This window comes from Papio anubis, chromosome 18, assembly GCF_008728515.1.
Source record: "Papio anubis isolate 15944 chromosome 18, Panubis1.0, whole genome shotgun sequence".
NCBI classification, from domain to species: domain Eukaryota; kingdom Metazoa; phylum Chordata; class Mammalia; order Primates; family Cercopithecidae; genus Papio; species Papio anubis.
Window position 1 is genome coordinate 61470863 of NC_044993.1, and position 19951 is coordinate 61490813.

Here is a 19951-nt window from a genome sequence, read left to right on the forward strand (position 1 = left end):
CTCATCTTTCAAGCAGAACTGAGTAATTTTACTTTAGTTGGCAACAGTGGCCAAACATTTTTTAATTTGCAAATTGAAGAAATTCTACGCTGTTTGGTTTATAAGTTAAAGCCTCCTATGACCTGACTTAGAGACAGCTGCAGAGTTGAATCTCTTTTGTGCTATTCAGAGATGACTAGAGACTACCTACGTGTTTGTTTATGTGTGCATTATCTGTTCTCCTTCCCACTCAAAAATTGTAAGCCTATGCAAACAGGGCCCTTAACTGTTTAATTCCCCCACTGTATTTTCAGTGGCTAGCACATAGTAGGTGCTCATGAAAGATGTGTAGAATGGATGAATAAATGGTGTCCCCTTGATATGCACGCAGCCCTCTCTTTATTAACTAGCCCAGTGTCTCCTGCTACTGGTCATCCCCTACACTGCTTCCCAAGCAAGCATTTTTTAAAAATACAAAACCGTTTTAAAAACCATGCCACTTTTTTTGCTTTCAGAATAAAAGTCCAAACTCCTTAGCTAAGCATACAAGGTAACTGGCCCTGCCTGGCTGTTCTGCCTCATCTGCTAACGTGCAGATGCTCTGCCACGTGTACCTGCTGCTAGTGGGACATGCTGACTTCTCAGTGGGCCTCATGGGGCTAGACGAAGTTGCGCTGTTCCATAAACTTGGCTCTCAGAAGTGCTGTTTCCTCTGCCTGGAATTCATCCATCTCATTCAACAGCTGAATGCTGCTTATCCCTCAAGACTCAATTCTGGTGGCACCTCAGTTTTGATGCTTCCCCAGTCTCTCTTTCCCTTCTCCCCACAGGCTGTCTCCCCTTGATATTTTGCCTGCTCACTACCCATGTCCTTTTATCCTGGTAACAGTGCTACAGCCTTTCCTTAGGGAATCAACCTTCTTGTCTGAGAGTGGACAGAAATTATCTACCCCTCCATCCAGGGCTGAACCAATGACCTGGCCAATCACAGTCACTGTGATTCGTCCTGGGACAGGCAGGAGACTCAAGCTAGGCCACTGAGCATCAGTGCAGAGACGGAAACAACTGGGAAAGCAATTTGCTCTTTCTGCCTGAGGCGCCTAGCGGATACAACGGAAGCCTGAGGCAGCCGATCATCTTTGTCATCAGAAAGGTGGCTGCCTAAGAAGGAAGCCAACTGAGAAAAAGCAGGCAGAGAGAAAAACAGGCACAGAGACAACAGGCAAGACTCAGTTTATTTCTCGTGTCAGCAAATACACGAGAAGGAGAGTGGTCAAGATACAGATGTCTGATGATGCTGAGCTCCCGACTCCAGCCACTCCTGGAGCTTAGCATTCCTAAGCCTCTCGTTACACAAGCCAATACACGATCTTGTTAGATTAAAAATAGTTTGACTTTGGTGTTCCCACTTGCCGTAGAAAGCATCCTCGATGATATACTCTCCCGTGTGCTCCCACATCCTAATTTAACCTCCCCCATAGCACTGACTTGGGGGGCCCTATGAGAACTCCCTGAGGGCAAGAAATGTGTCTTATTTGTCTCCAAGGTCACAAGACTTGGTGTATCATAGATATTCAATAAAGATTTGTGAAATAAAAAATGAAGTGATGTTTATCTAGAAATTAATGGAGCTTTTCATTTACTTTTTTACTTTAGGCCCTTTCTGCCAAGAACTCTTAGACGCTTCGGGATCTTGGTTGCAGCCAGGTGGCTGTCCTCCCCAGAGCCCTTACTGTTCAGTCCTCTGAAGTCATCGGTCCTGGAGATAACAGGAAGGGCAGGTCCAGGCTGCTGAGAAAGTCCAACGCCCATTACTGTGCTACCTGCTCACCTGGGCTTCACCCAAGGGCACACTCATCTCCGGACCCCTTCCCAACACTGGTGAGGGGCAGGAGCACCTGGACATCAAGAATTGAGCGCATGCCTGAACCTGTCTGTTCCCCATACTTCTGCAGCTTTGCTCATGCTGTCCCCTCCCTGGAATGCTCTTCCCTTGTCTACTTAATTATTCAAAGCTCAGAGGAAAAAAAATCACCCGCTCCAAGAAGTCTTCCCCGAACCCTGCAGGGAACCAAATTCAAAAGCCGTCAGAAGGCCAAGGCAGGCAGATCACTTGAGGTCAGGAGTTCGAGACCGGCCTGGCCAACATGGCGAAACCCCGTCTCTACTAAAAATATAAAAATTAGCCAGGCATGGTGGCAGGTGCCTGTAATCCCAGCTACTTGGGAGGCTGAGGCAGGAGAATTGCTTGAACCTGGGAGGCAGAGTTGCAGTAAGCTGAGATCGCACCACTGCACTCTAGCCTGGGAAACAGAGCAAGACTAGGCGAGACAAAAAAAAAAAAAAAAAAAAAAAAAAAGCGCCATTAGGGCCACAGAAGTGAGAGAAGCAGGGCAGGCTGGTGACCTAGGACCATGTGCTCCAGTGAAGGGCCCAGCCTCCTTTCAGTGCCCGACAATGGTTGCAACGAGGAAGTGTGAGATAAAGAGGAAGACCAGCCTCGCTTGCTGGGGAGGCCGTGTACCCTGAGCTGCAGGCATGGGTTTATCATACTTCTCATCACCACCACCGTGAAACACAAACCTTGACTTGGGTGGAATGTGACCTGTGGGCTGCCAGCTGACTACCCCGTGCTGCAACTTTGTCCAAGGCACGATTTTAGGGCCCTCTCACTGCTTGGTATAGTCACCTACAAATGCGTGTGACCTTTCTGCGAGTCCCCATCTCTACCAAGTCAGGCTCCAAGTCTCCATGTCTACTGATTCCTCTCCCAGTCCTCAATAGCTCTGCACTCACCGAAACTTGCAGACATTTCTTTTTTTTTTTTTTTTTCAGACAGAGTCTCATCCTGTCACCCGGGCTGGAGTGCAGTGGTGTGATCTCGGCTCACTAAAACCTTCGCCTCCAGAGTTCATGAGATTCTCCTGCCTCAGCCTCCCAAGCAGCTGGGATTATAGGCATCTGCCACCACATCTGGCTAATGTTTGTATTTTTAGTAGAGACTGGTGTTTCACCATGTTGGCCAGACCAGTCTCGAACTCCTGACCTCAGGTGATCCACCTGCCTTGGTCTCCCAAAGTGCTGGGATTCCAGGCGTGCGCCACCACGCCCAACACAGCTGCAGACATCCTGCCTCTCACATTCCCCTCTCATGAGACTCCCAGCCACACTGACCCCATCCAGCTGTCCTCTAGGGGTCAGTGACATCTCCAAAAATACAAACTGGATTTTGTCACTACCTGCTTAAACTCCTTCAATGGCTCCCCTGGCCAGCACACAAACACATCTAACATGTTTAAGCAAATAACTATGTTCATAAAATGTGCTAATACTATAAAAGGAAAAAATAAGGGGCAAAGAAAGAAAGCATGTAATAGAGGGAACTAACTTATTTTGGGTAGCTGGGAAACAGTTCTTCAAGGACACAGAATTCCAGATGAGGCCAGGTGCGGTGGCTCACACCTGTAATCCCAGCACTTGGGGAAGTCGAGGTGGGCGGATCACTTGAGGTCAGGAGTTTGACACCTGGACAACACGGTGAAACCCCATCTCTACTAAACATACATAAACTAGCTGGATGTGGTGGTGCACGTCTATAATCCCAACTACTTGGGAGGCTGAGGCAGGAGGATTGCTTGAACCTGGGAGGTGGAAGGTGCAGTGAGCTGAGACTGTGCCACTGTACTCCAGGCCTGGGCAACAGAGCGAGACTCCAAAAAAAAAAAAAAAAGAATTCCAGTTGAGACCTGCCAGAGGAATGTGGCCACAGGAAGGGTTGAGGGATGGAGTATCCTAAAGGAACTGTATGTGCAAAGGTCCTGAGGCAAGAAAGAGCTTGAAGGTTTGAGGGGTCACATGAGGTGAGGAAGGGATGCTAACTCCTTGGCCCCAGGGATGCTGAGGGGATTAAATGAGAATGTGCAGGCAGTCCTTGGCACCCTGCCTGGCATGCAGTTAGCACTCAATGAATAGCCACTATTCTTATTAAGATGGTGCCACTGATGTGAAGCAGGGCTTGTTTATTTCCTGCTGATAGGAAAAAGGCGGCCCAGTTCACCAGGGAGAGCTAAGAGCCAGCATCAAAGGCTCCTTTGTGACACAAAACAGTTCCCATTTTCACCGGCTTATGAGGATCAGGCACTTAACTCAAAAAAGCTTCAAAACTCATTACCAAAAGGAACTTCACTTTTCCCTCAGAAGGCAAAAGAGCTGAAAAATTAAATGATGAGAAAGTTCCAAGGGGGTGGTTAAGCTGAATGTGGTTGTGAGCCGGTAGAGAAGATGGGCTCTTCGGCAAGTGAGACTGGGCCCTGTACTGCCAGGACACTTAAAGCTTGCTGGGCCCCAATTTGGAGAGAGGAGCTTTGGAGCGGGTTTACTCTGGATCCACGTGAAAGAGTGTAATCTGCAGCCCAATGTTCCTTCATGCCAATACCCACAAATCCAGCCTCCACCGATGCAAGCAGCCATGCCTGTCTCTCAGTGAGCAGAGCCTAATGGGGAACTGCTCCCCCAGAAAACAAGTCCAGTGAGGAAGGAGACACTTAAACGAGTGTGTGCACCAAAGCTCTGGGGGCTGCAAAGGGAATAGGGGCCAGGCACGCAGGAGGCACAGGGAGGACGGAGAGATCGTGGGTTCTAGGGTGAATGGAGCCAGAGTTGCTGCTCCAATGAGGTGACACCAAGAGTTCCTTGTTGTTGAGACAGAAACTCACTATCTTGCCCAGGCTGGTCTTGAACTCCGGGAATCAAGGGATCTTCCCACTTCAGCCTCGCATAGCACTGGGGGCTCTATCTTTGTAAAGACAAAGGATGGCATCCAGAAAACATAAAGGGATCCTAGAAACCAACAAAATACCCCAGAAGAAAAATAGCCAAAGGACACACAAAGGCAAGAAAGGGAAGAGGAAATCCCAATGACTGAAAATCACAAGCAGTTCATCAGCCTTATCGGTAACTGGGAAAATGTGAATCAAAAACAAAATGAGGGCTGGGTGCGGTGGCTCACGCCTGTAACCCCAGCACTTTTGGAAGCCAAGGCAGGTGGATCATCTGAGGTCATGAGTTTGTAACCAGCCTGGCCAACACGGTAAAACCCCATCTCTATTAAAAATACAAAAATTAGTTAGGCATGGTAGCACGCGCCTATAGTCCCAGCTACTTGGGAGGCTGAGGCGGAAGAATCGCTTGAACCCAGGAAGCGCAGGTTGCAGTGAGCCGAGGTGGTGCCACTACAATCCAGCCTGGGCAAGAGTGAGACCCTGTCTCAAAACAACAATAACAACAAAATGAGATACCATTTTGTACCCATTGTGTTGGCGAAATATAAACAAATTTTAAGTTGAACAAAGCCAAGTGTTGTTGCGAATGTGAGACAACGGGAATTCTCATCCATGATTGAAAGTGAACCACTGGTGCTGCCATCTTGGAGAACAATGTGGCAAGAGCTAGGCAAGCTGATGACAAGCATACCTTACAAGCCAACAACCCCATTCATGGGCAGACAACCTAGAGAAACCGAGTCTCAAACCTGTGTACCAAGACATGTGTACAAGGATGCTAATGCAACAATGCCTGAATAGGGAAAAATTGCAAACAACCTAAATGTCCATCAAAGACAGAGTACGTAAATGCAACACTGAGTAGTCATACCATAGACTATCAATAAGTGTAGCAGTTAACGAATTAGAATGCCCTGAGCCTAAATGAATAAATCTCAAAAAATGTGATACTGGCGAAGAACGGTAGTTGTGAAAGGCTACCTAAAGAATAATATCAGGCCGGGCGCAGTGGCTCACACCTGTAATCCCAGCACTTTGGGAGGCCGAGGCAGGCGGATCACGAGGTTAGGAGATCGAGACCACGGTGAAACCCCATCTCTACTAAAAATACAAAAAAATTAGCCGGTCGCAGTGGCGGGCACCTGTAGTCCCAGCTACACGGGAGGCTGAGGCAGGAGAATGGCGTGAACCCGGGAGGCGGAGGTTGCAGTGAGCCGAGATCGTGCCACTGCACTCCAGCCTGGACGACAAAGCGAGACTCCAGCTCAAAGAAGAAAAGAAAGAAAAGAAAAGAAAAGAAAAGAAAAGAAAAGAGAAGAGAAGAGAAGAGAAGAGAAGAGAAGAGAAGAAAGAAAGAATAATATCATTGATGTGAAGCAGTAAAAAAAAGAAAACCCTCTCATAATCATATGCAATATAAGGACACAGAACGATTCTGCAGAGTCGTTCCCTTCTGGGAGAAATGGTGCAACAAGGGTTTCGCTGTATTTATAGTGTTTAATTTCTGAATGTTAACATTTATTAATCTGGATGGTGACGTGTGTGTTCATTACATTTTCCTGTGTATTCCAGGACACATCTGAAACATTCCATAACAATTTTTTAGGAGCTTGGAAGCAAATATGATAAAATGTGGATAGCTGTTAAGTTTGTGTGGTGGGAATACAGGTGCCTGGTATCCTATCCTTTGTATTATTTTTCCCTTTGTTTAAAAAATCATCACCATATGGCCACTTGGGGACACTGTTTGGCAGTATCCACTACAGTGCAGTATAAACATACCCTGTGACCAGCAAGTCCATTCCTAAGGATCTTATCCCACAGAAATCAGGACTCAGAGCCAGCAGAAGACATATGGAAGAACTGCTAATCACAGCACTATTTGTAATTGAGCCAGACCAGAAGCCACTGAACTATCCACTGACAGTAAAAGATAAATAAATTGTGGTGTAGTCATACAATGGAATATTACAGAGCAATGAAAATGAACCAACAACTGCTACTTGCAGCAACATGGATGAAGCTCACAGGTGTGACGCTGAGAGAAAGAAGCCAGACACAAAGGAGTACACACAGGCAAAAGCACACTATGGTATCAGAAAGCAGCACAGTGGCCCTTTAAGAAGAGGAGGCTCTGGAGCTCTCATAATGGTCTATTTCTTGGTCTATTGCTGTTTGCCTAGGTGTGTTCATTTTGTGAAAATCCATCAAACTGTACCTTAAAATTGGAGGTATGCTATACCACAACTTAAAAAAACAGCCAAAAAAGGCCTGGCTTGGTGGCTCATGCCTGTAATCCCAGCACTGTGGGAGGCTGAGGTGGGCAGATCACTTGAGGCCAGGAGTTTGAGACCAGCCTGGCCAACGTGGCAAAACCCCATCTCTACTAAAAATACAGAAATTAGCCAAGCCTGGTGGTGCATGCCTATAGCCCCAGCTACTCAGGAGGCTGAGGCACAAGAATTGTTTGAACCCGGGAGGCGGAGGTTGCGGTGAGCCAAGATCGCACTACTGCATTCGAGCCTGGGTGACAGAGTGAGATGCTATCTCAAAAAACAAAAAAAGCCAAAACCCACAACACACCACAAGAAGAAGCAGAGAAGTGAAGAGGGGAGGAAGAAGAGAGAAAAAAAGAAAGAAAAAGCAAGCATGCCTATGTGTGAGTTGTCACCAATCACAAAGGAAAGGAAATCAAATCAGTGCGTCCTCCCTGTAGACCTGGTTTTTACGCTGACATTTGAGGGCTAAGGACACACTATACCATGGGTAACAGCTGACTAGCATGAGCTTGTTCACTCTTCACCAGAGCCCAGGCTGTCAGTGTGCTCACCACCATGTGACAGCTGAGTGTCACAGAGGCTGACGACTTGTCCAGGGTCACAAAGCCAGTGTGGGCGGGGGCAGGACCTCGATCCACAGTCCAAACTCTTTCCCTCTGTATGGCCTGGTTTCTGAAGATGCAAGTGGCCCCTGACACTGTGGAGAAGGATGAGAGAAAGAGACAGGCTTCCTCCAGCCTGGGGTTGTGAATTCCAAAAAGGTGGCTTCAGGAAATAACCAATTGGTGGCAACTTGAGAGGCTGAAATTTTTTGTTTTCCCCAGCGTGCTAGAGATGAACCAAGACTGCAATACACAGTTCTCAATTTGTTTTCTCCTTTGTGTTTTGCTGCTGTTTGAAGTTCTCAGATATTAATGAAAATACTGAAGGGAAAGGTAGCAATTATTCTCCAATTATTCAAAAGGGTAAGAGCCAAGAAATACTTCTAAGTTGTGATTTTAATCAGTTGTCTGAAAATGTGAGGAACAAAAGCAGATAGAATACGGGTTAAGTCTTTTCAGAAGGCTTTTAGAGCTGGAAGGAGAGATTCAATAATAATATACAGCCCCAGAAATATTTTGGCCAACGTTTAATGCCCAGCAGAGTCAAGCTGTCTTATAATTCACTCAATCACAAAGCCAGTCGGTTCTACCTAGAAATAGGGTCCTCGAACTCAGCCTGAAATGAGTGAAGTGGGGCAAGCTGGCTAATTCTAGTGGGTTCACTGGGAAGACCAGACCCCAGAAGTGCCAAACAAATCTTCTGTGACACCAGGAACAACTAATGCAGAGTCTTCATGGAAACTCCTGCAAATACCAGCTGGTCAACGTCCAGCGGGCAGGTGAGATGGCGCCATATGGGAACTGAGCATCTATGAACCGCCATGAATGACAGTGTCCTGGAAGTGAAGGGACACAGGACGAGGGAGAAAGGAAATTAATGACCCGACAAAGCCGGTGCTACACAATGACTTCCACACAGCTTCAGTTCATTATTCAACAAACAGGTTCAACTCAGTACTCGGTGCTGTGACAGATCCTAAGAAGATGAAGACTCAAGTAAGACCAGGCTCTGCCCTCTAATTCTATGATGTAATGGGTGCGGGGACGGGGGGGCGGGGGGGACTACAGGAAGGAAGAACTGTAAATCAGCCAACCGTGATAAGATAGAGTATGAGAAATGAACCTAGGGGAGGGGCGGCTCATGTTTTTGAAGTCAGGGAAGACTTCCTGGTGGAGGTATGAAGGCCACAGTGGAGGGAGGGACCAGCAAGTTCTACGACTTGAGTCCATCAAAAGGAGTCTCTTGAATTCTGCTTCTTCATGTGTTATACCCAGAAAATACGCAGGATGGGAACAGAACAGCAAATATGCTTTCAGTGGCTGGTTCTGGATTTTTTGTTTATAAATGACCTTGATTTTTTTTTTAACTGGATTTTAATTTGATATTATAGAAAAGTCCTCCCAAGAAACCCCACTAATTAAACATATATATACCTATGCAAAGGCCTCCACAGACACATTCCGAGTCTGAAGCTCACCAAGGTCTCTCCCCTGAGATGCTTTTTCTGGCAAGATGACGTTAGTGGTTGCTCTCCTGGAAAATATCTTAAGAGGCTTTTAGTGTATTAAAGAGAAACACAAATGTGTGATGTATAATGAGCCCAATTTCTCTCTTCTTCTCGATTAATACATTAAGTACTAGGAATATTTACATGGTGGTTGGCAGAGTGTCAAATGAGACACAGGCTTGAGTTTATGGCTTCATTCACTCGGAGCTGCTTTTTGCTCCCAAATTTCTCTGTGGGGCCCTAGCAGTTGCAGGGGATGGTGTGTGAGCTCCCTGCATCTCTGCTGCGAGCAGGTGGGGGAGTCACATCGTCTTCTGAATTGTCTTCACGTGATGAACTTTCTGGCCGAAACCTGTAGTAGGTGACTCTCTGTATCACCAGCTCCTAGATTTGGGTACAGACACGTGGGACTTACTTCTCCACGGAAGGCCCGGTGGTACGGCCCTCTGCATTTGAAGAGTTCAGCTCAATTCCTGGCTCTGGCACTTACAAGCTATGGGAGTTCGGGCAGGATGCTTATTGCCCCTAATCCCCAGTTTCCTCATCTACAAAACACTTTATATGGAGCCCAATAAGAACTTCATGATGAGAAAATGAATACAAAGCTCCCGGTGTGCCTGGCAAGCCAGTATATGGTGGCTGGTATTAGTTTACATGGAGACGCCGGGTTTGAGGTTTCTGGCGGGACCGTCCATGTCAGGCTCACCCACTGCACAGGTTCGGTGTCCTGGCATTGCCGGGGATAAGAACGCACTTGTGTGTCTGCTCGCTCCACTTTGCTACCAGCCCAATGACCCTGACCTAACAAACCTGAAGACAGATCTTACCCTGGGCCAGACACTGTTCTGAGCACTTTACAGATGTAACTGCTTTCAATCCTCATAAAAACAATGCTAGAAGTAGCATGAGTATTCCTGGTATATGAAAGGGGAAACAGGCACAGAGAGGGCAAATAACGTGCCCGAGGCACATCAGTATACATGGAGCACAGTCTTAAGGATCCTTTTCTTTGTTTGTTTGACTCTCAGTGCTTATTACAGCCTCTTACTTATAGAGTTGGTAAAGTCCCACTGAAAGAATAAACGCATAAATGCATGAACGAGTAACTGTCTCCCCACAAGTTTAGGATTAACAGGGAAATTCTTCCAAGCCTGTGGATGAACTATGAGGGCAGCACTCCCAATGGCCCCTAAGCAAGGCTGGAGCAGTGGATGTGGGTGGAGAGAGAGGCCATCAGAGCCCCTCCTCACCTGCCCCCTGCTCTCCACAGCACTGAGGTTGACGAGTTGACTTAGGGAGTTAATGTGAATGTCCATCAAATAGGCAACGGCTGACTGATTCTGCCTGTCCCGCCTCCAGGATCCTCTGCAGCCGACCTTCCTGTGGGATAGGCTGTGCTCACAAAGGCTGAAGGCAGATGACCTGCCTGGGCCCAGATATCAGCCTTGACGCTGCCAAGCAAGATGGTCCAGGCAGGTCACTTCACATCCCTGTGCCTCTACTGCCCCATTTGTCAAGTGGGCTGACAGTAAGAGTTCTCTACCCAGGGCAAGGAAGCAGGAAGAAGAGGTGTACAGGAGGCAGGATGAGGGCCATCCTCTCCCAAAGTGTCTATGCCTCAATCCCCAGAACCTCTGAATATGCCACTGTACAGGGGCCATTGCAGAGGAGGTGAAATTAAGGGCTCTGAGACAGGGAGATTACCCTGGATAAGCTAGGTGGGCCCAGTCTAATCACATTACTGAAAAGTGTAGAACCTTTCCCTGCTGTGGTCAGGGGAAGATCTGACAACAGAAGAATGGTGGGAGAGAGGCAACATGGAAGATAGAGGAAGGGGCCACGAGCTAAGAAATGCAGGCAGCTTCTAAGCTGGAAAAGGCCAGGATAATATTCTCCTCTGGAGTCTCTAGAAAGAAATGCAGCCTCGCTGACACCGTGATTTTAACCTGGTGAGGCTCGTTTGGAACATCTGGCCTCCTGAACTGTACGAGAATAAATGTGTGTTGTTGTAAGCTACAGGAAACTGATCCGGGATGTACAGAAAGGACACCTGGCATTGATTCTGCTGGCCCACCTGTTCCTTCTCCTAGATTTCTGGCTGGGAGCCCTGTGGCCCCTCAAGCATTTCACCTCCCGCAGGAAGACTTCTCTGCTTCTCTCTCCTCTGTCTGAAAATTGCACCAGGTTCCCTGCAGCTTACATAGCTCCTCTCTGACGACTCATTTACTTGTCATCCTCCCTACAAGACGGGCAGCTTCTTAAGGACAGAGACCAAACCTTAATCCGCCTTCGTTGCCCCTACACCCAGCACAACAGCCCTGCACTCGGTACACATTTGCCTCTGGTTCCTGTATGAGGTCCACTCGCTCCCATCTCTGCGCCCACCCTGCCGTCTCCAGGGCTGCGTTTCCAATGGCACCTCCCAAGAAGCTGCAAAGGGGCTTCCCGTGGCTCAGCGAGTACTAGTTGGTTCCTCTACCACACACGGTGTATGTGTTTTTAATGAGGATTTTAATGCATAATTTCTCCAACAAGTTGAATTATCTGTGGCTCCAGGGAAAGTGATTTGCCTTGCCTTAATGCCAAATGAACTTTCAGAGACGGAATCTATTAGCCTAAGAAGGAATGACAGTCTCTCCATTCTCATTTGCTCCCTGAGCCATAATGCAGACTTTAGTCACATCATCAAGAACGAGTCCTTTACCTAAGCCTCATGCTGCTAAAGCCCATTTGGACAGGGAGCTCGCCGGTCAACTTCCTTGGACCATTAGAGAGCCACCTTTCCTGTCTCCAAAAGCCTGCTTGGCCTCACGCCCACTCTGCAAAAAATATTCAGCCAAAAGCAGGGTGAGAACAACCTCCCGAGTCACCTTGAAAGTTTATGTACTCGCTTTTGGAATTGAGATTTTTTGAATGTGTGCCAACACCCAGCAAAGCGAAGAAGAAAACAAAAGGGAAACTCTTCCAATGAATTTCTGTTTGTTTGTTCATTAATTTAGACCGCCAGTATCTTGGTATGTCAGGTGCTATTCCAGGAGCTGGGGACAGAGCAGTGAACAGCAACAGATTCCAGCCCTGGTTCATGAGATTCCATGCTGGTGCAGAGAGACAGATAATGCTGAAGTGCACAAAGAAGTCATTTCCATTAATGATACACACTGCGAAGAAAATTAAAGCAGAGGAAAGGGCCAGAGAGTGACTAAGGGCGGCAGAGGGAGGAGTGTCAGGAAAGGCCTGTGTCCAAGGAGGGCAAATCTGAACTGAGATCTGGTGAATGGGAGGAGGTGTCCATGCAGAAATCTGGGAACGGCCATTCCAGGTACAGGGTGTGAAAGGTGCAAAGGCCCTGAGGTGAGAACAGTGTAGATGTCTTAGGACACCACTGTGGCTGAGTGGAGAGCGTGGGGGCAGGGCATGAGATGAGGTAGGAGAGGGAGGTGAGGGAGCTAGCAGGGGACACCTGAGGCCACAATAACGAGTCCCCATTATAAGTACCAGGGGTGTCACTGGAGGGTCTTAATCTACAGTTGACACAATCCGATTTATGTTGTACAAATCTAACTCTGGCTGCAGTGTGGAAAATAGGCTACAGGGAGGCAAAAGAGAAAAAGACACAGCCACTGCAGGTGTCCACAGTGCGGTGACAGTGGCTTGGAGTTAGCATAATCTTAACAGGAGCCAGGGGCAGTGGTTCATGTCTGTAATGCCAGCACTTTGAGAGGCTGAGATGGAAGGATGGCTGGAGCCAGGGAGTTTGAGGCTGCAGTGAGCCATGATCGCACCACTACATTCCAGCCTGGGTGACAGAGAGAGACCCTCTCTCAAGGAAAAGAGAGAGAGAGAGAAAGAGAGAATGACTTAAGCAGGGATGCAGGAAGCAGGTGAACTGTGACTCTTTTGAAAGTGGAGCCCATGGGACGGGCATGTTAGTTTTGGATGGGTGAAGTTGTGCTCTTGCTCTCTAAGTCCCGCTGAATAATGTCATTCAGCAGAAATGTCACTCCAGCTTGCGTCATTAGAGCTAGTCATTAACATCTGGAGTGGACTCCTTTGCTCCCTGGCATCAGGCACAGCCAAGGAACTTGCTCTGGCCAATGAAATACAAGTAGAATTGCCATGTATCACTTCTGGGCAGCAACTTTAGAAGCCACCGCCTGACTTGCCCCTACTCCTTGTTCCTGTTGCCACATGCATGCAGATGGAGCCTCCAGCAGCCTGGAACCCAGCATTGTGAAGAGCAGAGCCCTGGGCCAACCCGCGATGGCAGAGAACATGAGCCAAAGATACACCCTTGTTGGCTTAAGTCACCAAGATCTTGGAATTGTTACCTTGGCCTAACCAAGTCCCACCCCAGTGATACATTAAACTTAATGGGCCAGGTGCAGTGGCTCACACCTGTAATCCAGCACTTCGGGAGGCCAAGGCGGGTGGATCACCTGAGGTCATGAGTCCAAGACCAGCCTGACCAACATGGTGAAACCCCGTCTCTACCTAAAATGCAAAAATTAGCCAGGTGTGGTGGCGCACACCTGTAATCCCAGCTACTCAGGAGGCTGAGGCAGGAGAATCGCATGGACCCAGCAGGTGGAGGTTGCAGTGAGCTGAGATCACACCACTGCACTCCAGCCTGGATGACAGAGCAACACTCCGTCACAAAAAAAAAAAAAAAAGTTAATGGCCAGGCATGGTGGCTCACACTTGTAATCTCAGCATTTTGGGAGGTCAAGGTGGGCGGATCACCTGAGGTCATGAGTCCAAGACCAGCCTGGCCAACATGGTGAAATGCCATCTTCACAAAAACACATAAAAATTAGCCAGGCATGATGGCAGGTGCCTGTAATCCCAGCTACTCAGGAAGCTGAACCCGGGAGGCGGAGGTTGAAGTGAGTTAAGATCATGCAACTGCACTCTAGCCTGGGTGACAGAGCAAGACTCCATCTCCAAAAAAAAAAAAAAGTTAATGAATAACTTCAATATATGTCTATTGTGGCTTGACTCGGCTTGACTCAGCTATGAAAGAATAAACTTCATCGAATGGTGAACTGATATTCAGACCAACTATTTCAACATGATTTGAACTTGATATGGTACGTGAAGGCATGGATACCTCCAGGGAGAGCTCTGGGTATCCTGTGAATATACAATTACACACATGCATGGCATATTAAGGCAACAGATTCTTTGGTAAAGAAAAATGCTGGGTCCACATACTATACAACATGCTAATCTTGTCAATTAAAAAAGATTCAAATTGGGATTAAGATCACTTTCAATTATAAAACTGTCAGACAATCACCAATGATGGCATAGTATGGGAAATATACAGAAATTCAGGCTACAAGGATACTCATCTGACAAATGAGAAAGGCTAAACTATGTTTACTATTTCTTTGAATAACGTCTAGGTCTATGGCTGGATGTGGTGGTTCACGCCTGTAATCCTAGCACTTTGGGAGGCCGAGGAGGGCAGATCATGAGGTCAGGAGATCTAGACCATCCAGGCTAACATGGTGAAACCCTGTCTCTACTAAAAAAAAACCAAAAAAGTAGCTGGGCATAGTGGCAGGCGCCTGTGGTCCCAGCTACTCGGGAGGCTGATGCAGGAGAATGGCGTGAACCCGGGAGGTGGAGCTTGCAGTGAGCCAAGATCGTGCCACTGCACTCCAGCCTGGGCGACAGAACGAGACTCCGTCAAAACAAAAACAAAAACAAAAACAAAAACAAAAAAGACTTGTAATTAAAAAAAAAATGTCTAGGTCTGTGGATTCTGCAGTGAGTCATTTAATGGGTTTAAGGCTTAAGAGTAACAAGGCATGCAAAATTCAACCAACCCTGGTCGGGTGCGATGGCTCATGCCTGCAATGCCAGCACTTTGGGTGGCTGAGGTGGGAGGATCTCTTGAGCCCAGGAATTTGAGACCAGCCTGGCCAACATGGTGAAACCCTGTCTCTGCAAAAAATTGAAATATTAGGCAGGCGTGGTGGTACGTGCCTGTGGTCCCAGCTACTTGGGAGGCTGAAGCAAGGAGGGTCACTGGAACCCAGGAGTTTGAGGCTGCAGTGAGCTACAATTGCATCACAGAACTCTAGCCTGGGTGACAGAGCAAGACCCTGCGAAAGAAAAGAAAAGAGAAGAGAAGAGAAGAGAAGAGAAGAGAAGAGAAGAGAAGAGAAGAGAAGAGAAAGAAAGAAAGGAAGGAAGGAAGGAAGAAAGGAAGGAGGAAAGGAAGAAAGAAAAGAAGGAAGAAAGGAAGAAAGGAAGAAAGGAAGAAAGGAAGGAAGGAAGGAAGGAAGGAAGGAAGGAAGGAAGGAAGGAAGAAGGAAAGAAAGAAAAGGGAGGTAGGGAGGAAGGGAGGAGGAAGGAAGGAAGGAAGGAAGGAAGGAAATGAAATTCTATCAACCCGAAGACGTCTTGTCTAGAGGTGTGCCATAATTCCAAGTGGACAAGTGAGTTATCCCTGAAGTAACCCAATCAAAGAAAAGATTCTGACATGGCGAGTTTTTCTGGGCCAATTTAGAATCAACACACTCCAGAGATTTTGCCCTTGGGATATTAAAGCAGGTGTCTTGAGTTATTAGGCCCAGTGGGACTAGCATAAGCTGGGCCTTGAAATAAATTCACCAATGGCCTCTGTTGGGTGTCGAAGGTTCTGCATCTGGACTCAATCCTCCTTTGGAAATGGGAAGAATCACTCAGATCTGTCCTGAGCAGCAGCTAAGGTGGATTTAAGGGAAGTGTGTATGTCTTAGCCAAATGCAGAGAAAAAGAAAAAAGGAATCAAAGGACAATCACAGGGCCAGGTATGGCCCCTCCTGTTACTCACACCTGTAATCCCAGCACTTTGGGAGGCCAAGGCAGGTGGATCACTTCAGATCAGGAGTTTGAGACCAGCCTGGCCAACATGGCAAAACCCTGTCTTTACTAAAAATACAAAAATTAGCCAAGTGTGGTAGTGGGCACCTGTAGTCCCAGCTACTCAGGAGGCTGAGGCAGGAGAATCACTTGAACTCAGGAGACAGAGGTTGCTGTGAACTGAAATTGTGCCACTGCACTCCAGCCTGGGCAACAGAGCAAGATTCGCTGTATATATATATATATATATATGTATGTATAAAAGACAATCATAGTTCAACCAGCTTATTAAAAACTAATTAGAAGTTAAAAGCAGCACAGGCTAGAAATGGAGCTGTGGCCCCAAGACTGCTCATGACCTGAGCGGTCAGATCCACCCCCACCACGGGGAGCAGGACCATAAATCCGGTTAAGAGCCAGCTGGTGCACTCGTACTCGCTGGTCATTATTGGGCCAGGCCCACTAAGATGGTGTCTTTTATTCCCAAGCTTGTTTATGTGCAAACAGGGTTATGTTGGGGGGAGAAAAGCACATTGCTCAGTGGACAGAGGCTTCACAGGGGAAAGGTCCACCGCTGTAAGGAGTCAGCCCTGGGATTAGCAGGGGCAGATCGTCTCTCCAGCCTGGGGATGAGGGTGGACTGCATAAAGCAGACCCAGTTCCCTGCTCCAGAAGCGGAGGTTGCGGTGAGTCGAGATCGCATCACTGCACTCCAGCCTGGGAACAGAGTGAGACTTTGCCTCCAAAAAACCCACCAAACAACAACAACACAGTTCCCAGCTCCTGCACAGGAGAGACCCACGACATCTTCATGCTCTCTTTCTATACGACCCAACTCCAGAAAAACCCTCCCACTCCTCAGGGCTCAGCCTCATCTCGCTAAACTCGAATCCAGTGTTTTCAGGACTGGTGAGATTTGCTTTGTCTTAAGTTTTGTGTAACTGGGGGGCTTGAGAAGGCAGGAGGTGGGAAAGGAGTCAAGGCTGCAGGAAAAGCATGGAACAATGTCTAACATGCGGTGGGTGCAATAATGGCTCCCACAGACGTCCACACTCAAATCCCCAGAACCTGTCATGACCAAAGGGACTCAGCAGATGTGATTAAGTAAAGGATCTTGAGATAAAGGGGGATTATTTTCGATGATCTGGGTGAGCCCAATGTGATCAAAGGGGAATTCTAAAAGGAAGAGGGTCAGAACCAGAAAAAAATGTGACTGTGATGACGGAAGCAGAGGGCTGAGTGATGTCTTTGAAAACAGAAGGCCACAAGGCAAAAATGAGGGTGGCCTTGAGAAGCTGAAAAAGCAAGGAGTGAACTCTCTCCTGGGGCTCCGGAAGGAAGAGGCCTGGTTGACGCCGTGAGTTTAGCTCAGTGATGCTCATTTTGGACATGTGACCTCTGGAATTGTAAAACAATAAATTTGTTCTAGGTCCCTACATTTGTGGTGATTTGTGACAGCAGCAAGAGGAAACTAACATAGCAAGTGTTGACTCAACATTGGTGATAGGTTCTTGGAAACTAAGACTTTAAGCTAAATACAGTACTTTATGCCCTACGAACCGAAGTCTTGTTTGTATCAATTTGTCCATGCTAAAGTTCATTTTATAACACAATACGTCATATTGCTTAAAGCTGCAGTTCCCATGCACGCCTGGATAATGTTAAGTCAGGACTCACCCCTGGACAATGTTAAGTCAGGACAGTGTAAAGCCACAACCTAAGACTTTTCCTCATCCAAATCCCCTCATTTCCACCTTGTGCTACAATGGCGTTCCCTTAGCAGAAGACGCAGGCAGGTTCTGCAAAGAAGCTGTCACGGAACGGCCACTCCAGGTTCGTGTTTCTTGCACATAAGAATGTCTTATAATTTGATAATACGCTGGTTAGCAGCATGTTGTTTTATGACATTTTAGGACATTCCAAATGAGTCTCAAGATTTGTATGAGCCTATGGGTCATTAGATTAAATCAATATATAATTTTCCCCTCTTTTCAAAAGAATTCTTATACTCCTTGCTACGAACAAGTATAGAGTTTCTGTCTGCCATGTGTAGCGGTTCAGCTCTACTTTTCCTCAACAGAAAAATGAAGGACAAATGTATTCTGGCCCTGGGATAAACCTGCTTTGTAACTGTTTATGTTCAAATTGAGCAGACCTTGGCATGATCAGGTTTCAGTCTGTTTCATACGTAGAAATCTACACACATGTAAACGTAAGGGTTGGGAACAGATTTCCCTATGAAATTCCCAAGCGCCAGGAGTGGGTTATGGAAACTCTTGCTCTGTGTTTCTGTGATAAAGGTCAAGCAAATCCTAACACGGTACCTCCTGAAGACAGAAACTAGGGATTCGCCCCATATGGCATCTGCCACATGGCTTTGTCAAAAGATAGAAGGGCAGTCCTCATACTTCCTCATAAACAGCATCACCTAGAGGGCTTGTTCAACCCAGACTGCAGGGTCTCAGCCCTAGAGCTTGTGAATCAGCAAGTCTAGGGTGAGCCCAAGAACATGCATTTCTAACCAGCTCCCAGGGGCTGCTGCTGCTGTTGCTGGCTGGGGCCACACTTTGAGAACGACCACGGCAGAGAGATCATGCTCAATACAACGCCCGATGTCTTACATGTCCTGAGAAAGGTCATGGCTCTACCTCCCAATCGGACTGTCCCTGCCAAGCTGTTGAACACATACTGAAACTGATGAAGTGCCTCTGTCTCCTTCTTGACTCTCAGCCAAAGGTTCTCCAGTTTGGCCGCAGAGTGCAATCACTAAGACAACTATTCAACCCCTCTACGCCCAGCCCTCACTTCAGATAAATCAGAATGGGGATGGAGGTGGGCCACAGGCAGTCCTCAGTGGTTTTCACAGCTCCCCAGGGGATCCAAAGTGCAGCCATGACAGAGAACTGCTTCCCTAAGCAAACATGAGGAGTGACATCATGATGCCTCCTGGCTGAAGCTGACCATTTGACAGGGCTCCAAGCCAGGTCCAGACACAGGTCTGTCTTCTCCAGGGCTGGACCCAGCCCTTTGCACAATGACACACAATTGGTGCCCAATTATTGACTGCTGAGTAAATAATACTAATCAACCAACAAGCTTGCAGAGGGCTAGCTCCTCCTTCCTCAAGGGTACCGGGATGAATACACAGAGGCAAACTGGGTCATCTTAAATCATTAGCCTTCACAAGGCAAATAAACATATAACAACAACAACAACAACAAACTCCTCCGAGAAAGTTCGACTCCACAATCACAAGTTGAAGTGAACATCATGACCACGATGGATGAAAACTACAAAAGCATTTTTCGGTCCAGAACAGGGGCTGGCAAACTAACCTACAGGCCAAATCCAGCTGCTGTCTATTCTTAAAAATAAACTGCTATTGGCACTCAGCCACGCTCATTTGTGTCTGCACTGTCTATGGGGGCTTACACAGGACCCCCGCAGAGGTGAATATTTGCCTCTGAAATAGTATAGTCCCCAAAGCCAAACATATTTACTCTCTGGCCCTTTAAAGAAAATGTTTTCCAACTTCTTGCCCTAGAGAAATGAGAGGACATACACACACACACACACAACCTAATGGTGACCGTCTTTAGGTGGTGGAATTATGAGTGGCTATTTCTTTTCTCTATTTTTTTTCTTATATCTGCCAACTTTTCTTTAAGGAGCATGTGTTTTTAAGTAACGGACTAAAGAAGAAGAATAAATAATCCATTTTAACGCAGGCAGTGACAAGTGAGCTTCCCGGCGTGGGATGGTACCTTGTTTCCGATGGCCTTTTTGGGTGGGAAGTTGTAGGCCCTCACTTGAGGGTACTTGTTTTGTAACTTGTGGTGCAAACTCCTGAACTCTGTATACCGGCGATAGATGTTCCATTCATCGTCTTTTATCCGGATGTAGACCTGTCAAGAAAGAGACAGAAAACGTAAATTCCTTTTAAAACCCTT

At 47.2% G+C, this 19951-nt stretch overlaps 1 protein-coding gene across 6 annotated transcripts in view; it reads right to left on the reverse strand.

Moving 5' to 3' along the window:
* SNX29 (sorting nexin 29) overlaps positions 1 to 19951 on the reverse strand; it is a 588023-nt gene that overhangs the window by 72415 nt on the left and 495657 nt on the right. For all 6 annotated transcript variants that reach the window (XM_031657934.1, XM_031657931.1, XM_031657930.1 and 3 more), the window contains one exon: positions 19766 to 19906. In XM_031657934.1, the coding sequence (XP_031513794.1) occupies positions 19766 to 19906 (141 nt within the window). The remainder of the gene's footprint in view (positions 1 to 19765; positions 19907 to 19951) is intronic.